At 38.1% G+C, this 2,599-nt stretch overlaps 1 protein-coding gene across 2 annotated transcripts; it reads right to left on the bottom strand.

Moving 5' to 3' along the window:
- On the bottom strand, positions 1-2,294 carry LOC128438565 (perforin-1-like). Of its 2 annotated transcripts, none has more exons than XM_053421150.1 (2): positions 2,210-2,294; positions 1-502 (listed from the first exon to the last, which is right to left on the bottom strand). In XM_053421150.1, exons 1-2 carry the CDS (start codon positions 2,214-2,216, stop codon positions 102-104), a joined length of 408 nt encoding a protein of 135 aa, XP_053277125.1. In that variant the 5' UTR covers positions 2,217-2,294; the 3' UTR covers positions 1-101. The 2 variants fall into 2 exon arrangements, with proteins under 2 accessions (XP_053277125.1, XP_053277124.1); XM_053421149.1 differs by having other exon boundaries at positions 2,177-2,229.
- Positions 2,295-2,599: the final 305 nt, after the last annotated feature.

Here is a 2,599-nt window from a genome sequence, read left to right as displayed (position 1 = left end):
TTCTTTCAGAACAGTTTATTGTTCATTTTCAAGGTATAAAATACCCAATGATTCAGTGGGACGTGTTCTGATCTGTGCACTGTATCTGCCCGATGATTGTCTTAGTTGAGGCTGTATGTGTAATGGAGGATGCCCCCTTTCTCCAAGTAGCAGTCGTGCTCATGGGTTCCAGATTTGATCTGACGCTGGCAGACTCCCAGCAGGTCATCGAAGACCATGTCATGATCGTGAACCTCCAGCCTCAGTATGTCGTTCTGCTGGGCCTTGAAGTAGGAGAACTCCTCGTCCCACCAGGGGTTGGGATTGTCATTACGGACGGATGTCACACCCAGAGAGGCAGAGGCACAGAACGCCTTGACGTAGCCATCTGTGGTTCCAAAGATGTCAGAGGGAAGACCACTTGCCCGCATGTTGAACAACCTGAGCTGGGCTTCAGCCACAGTCAGACTGCACAGGAGCAGCAGGAGGAGAGGAAGACTGGAGGCCATGGCTTCACAGGCAGCTGTGGAGGAGGAACAACAAATCCAGATTGTAGCTAGTATTCTGAAATGTTTTCTCAAAATGTTTCATGATTTTAAAATCTTGTCATAATGGCACCAATACTGTGTCTTTTATGCATTTTACTGGGACCTTATCCAAAATTAAAATATTAGTATGTCTGCAGACAAAATGTAAGTGGGCAGGAGCTGTCAGTCAGATGTCAGACCTCACCAGAACCCAGTTTTACAAAAGGAAACTAATTTAATCAACATGCCAGAAAAAAGATTTGTCTTCAATGTATCTGCTCCAGGATTCAGCAAATTTTTTCAAATGGATAAAACTATCCAACAATTAACAAATGTGTAGGCATTTTATCATTAGTTTTATTTATACCTTTATTAGAACCGTACAGGACATGATCCCCCATAAACGTAGAACTACTTTGAGAATAATCAAGGATTTAAAAAAATTGGTCTAATGTTGTATAATCTTTTTGTAGTAGTAACTTTTTTTTATGATATTTGATTGTTTCCTTATTTTCCTTATTCGTCCTTTATGATATACTTTTCAAAGGTGCAATATGAGTTATTATTATTATTATTTCAATTTCTGATATTATTATTAGTATAAACCCTGTAAAACATTGCTGATGATGTGTGGAGATACTGAAAACTGGAAAAGGAAAACAAGTTTAGTCATTAAGAAATAAGAGCTGTGAACAGGCCATTTTGCACCTTCTGTCTTTGCTCTAAAAAAGAACAGCTCCTCCCCTTACAGATAACAGAAACCCACATGGTTATCCTCTTTCCACACACAAACTGCAGAAATAGACATTTATAAGATATTGCATCATCCTCTCTGGAGGCGAGTGTGAAAATTTTGCCCCACAACAGCTGGATTTGTTTGCTCCTTTCACATCTCTACCTACATTTACAATATCCTTTAGACATTTTAGACACTTATAGGAATTATTCACTTTTATTTTCTGCAATTGTAAAAAGCTATTTTGCTTTACTAGTCATCCTATTAAAAGTGAACGTATAATAATCTAATAATTGTTTTGTCAATAAACACTTGACAAGACGTTGTTTGGCAACCTGTGGTCAGAAGAAACAAAATGTGAATAAGTTGTCAAATAGATGCACATCGACACTTATGAAGCGACTTTTTTTACACTCACCTTTCTAATTTTAACTTGTTTAAGCTGTGTTTTGTCTCTACAACATCCTGTTATATAGCTACATGTTCTATTAGGTTCACCAGTGAGTTTCTAACAGTTTCTGTCCGTCATTTGATGCAAATTGGCAGCACCCAGTGGTTTCACAGCTTTCCTGTCCAGGCCCTAATCACCATCCGACAGGACCAAAGGTGACCGGGCAATCTTCATTTTTTTATAGATTTACAATCTTTTATTTTATCTTTTTTTAATCATCTGTAATTTTTCTGTATTTTTAGTTTCTAACGCTGTGTGACCTTTAAAAGTAGCAGTAGCTGTAGCAGTAGTATAAGTAGTACTAGTAGTAGTTGTAGTTGTAGTAGTAATAGTGCTGCTTCACTAGAAGAACTGGTTGAAGTAATGACTTAGCTCCTGCAACAGTATTGGTGTACTACAGCTGTTCAATTATAAATAGGAGCCATGAGACACAGGAAACATTGTAAATTCAAGACACAAGAAGAGAAAAGAAAAGAAACTCTCATTTGGCCTCCAGAAGGATATTACAAGTCTTACCTGTCATCTTGATACCTTGGTTTCTCACCTCTCTGTCATCAGTCCCGTGTTTTAAAGACCAGCGCAGCTCAGTTCGATATAAAACCCTCCCATAAAACATGCTACACTCTCAGCATTACACAATAGCACAGATATAGAATGACCCCGACATATTTTGGCTCCTACACAAAAATGTGGAGAAGACTGCACTATTATCAAAGCACTTTATACATGTTCTAAAATGTCCAAATAATACTTTTGCTTAAAACGAAAAGTGGATGGTTGACTTGGTTGAGATTTTTTTCCTATGCAAACATGAACCAGTCACTGTTTGAGCAACTACAGTCTCTGCTACTTAGTGTAAATGCTGCTATTTCCCTCATCATGTGGATGAACATCACTTGTTTCCAC

This window comes from Pleuronectes platessa, chromosome 4, assembly GCF_947347685.1.
Source record: "Pleuronectes platessa chromosome 4, fPlePla1.1, whole genome shotgun sequence".
Classification (NCBI taxonomy): Eukaryota; Metazoa; Chordata; class Actinopteri; order Pleuronectiformes; family Pleuronectidae; genus Pleuronectes; species Pleuronectes platessa.
This window is presented reverse-complemented; position numbering and strand designations above follow the sequence as displayed.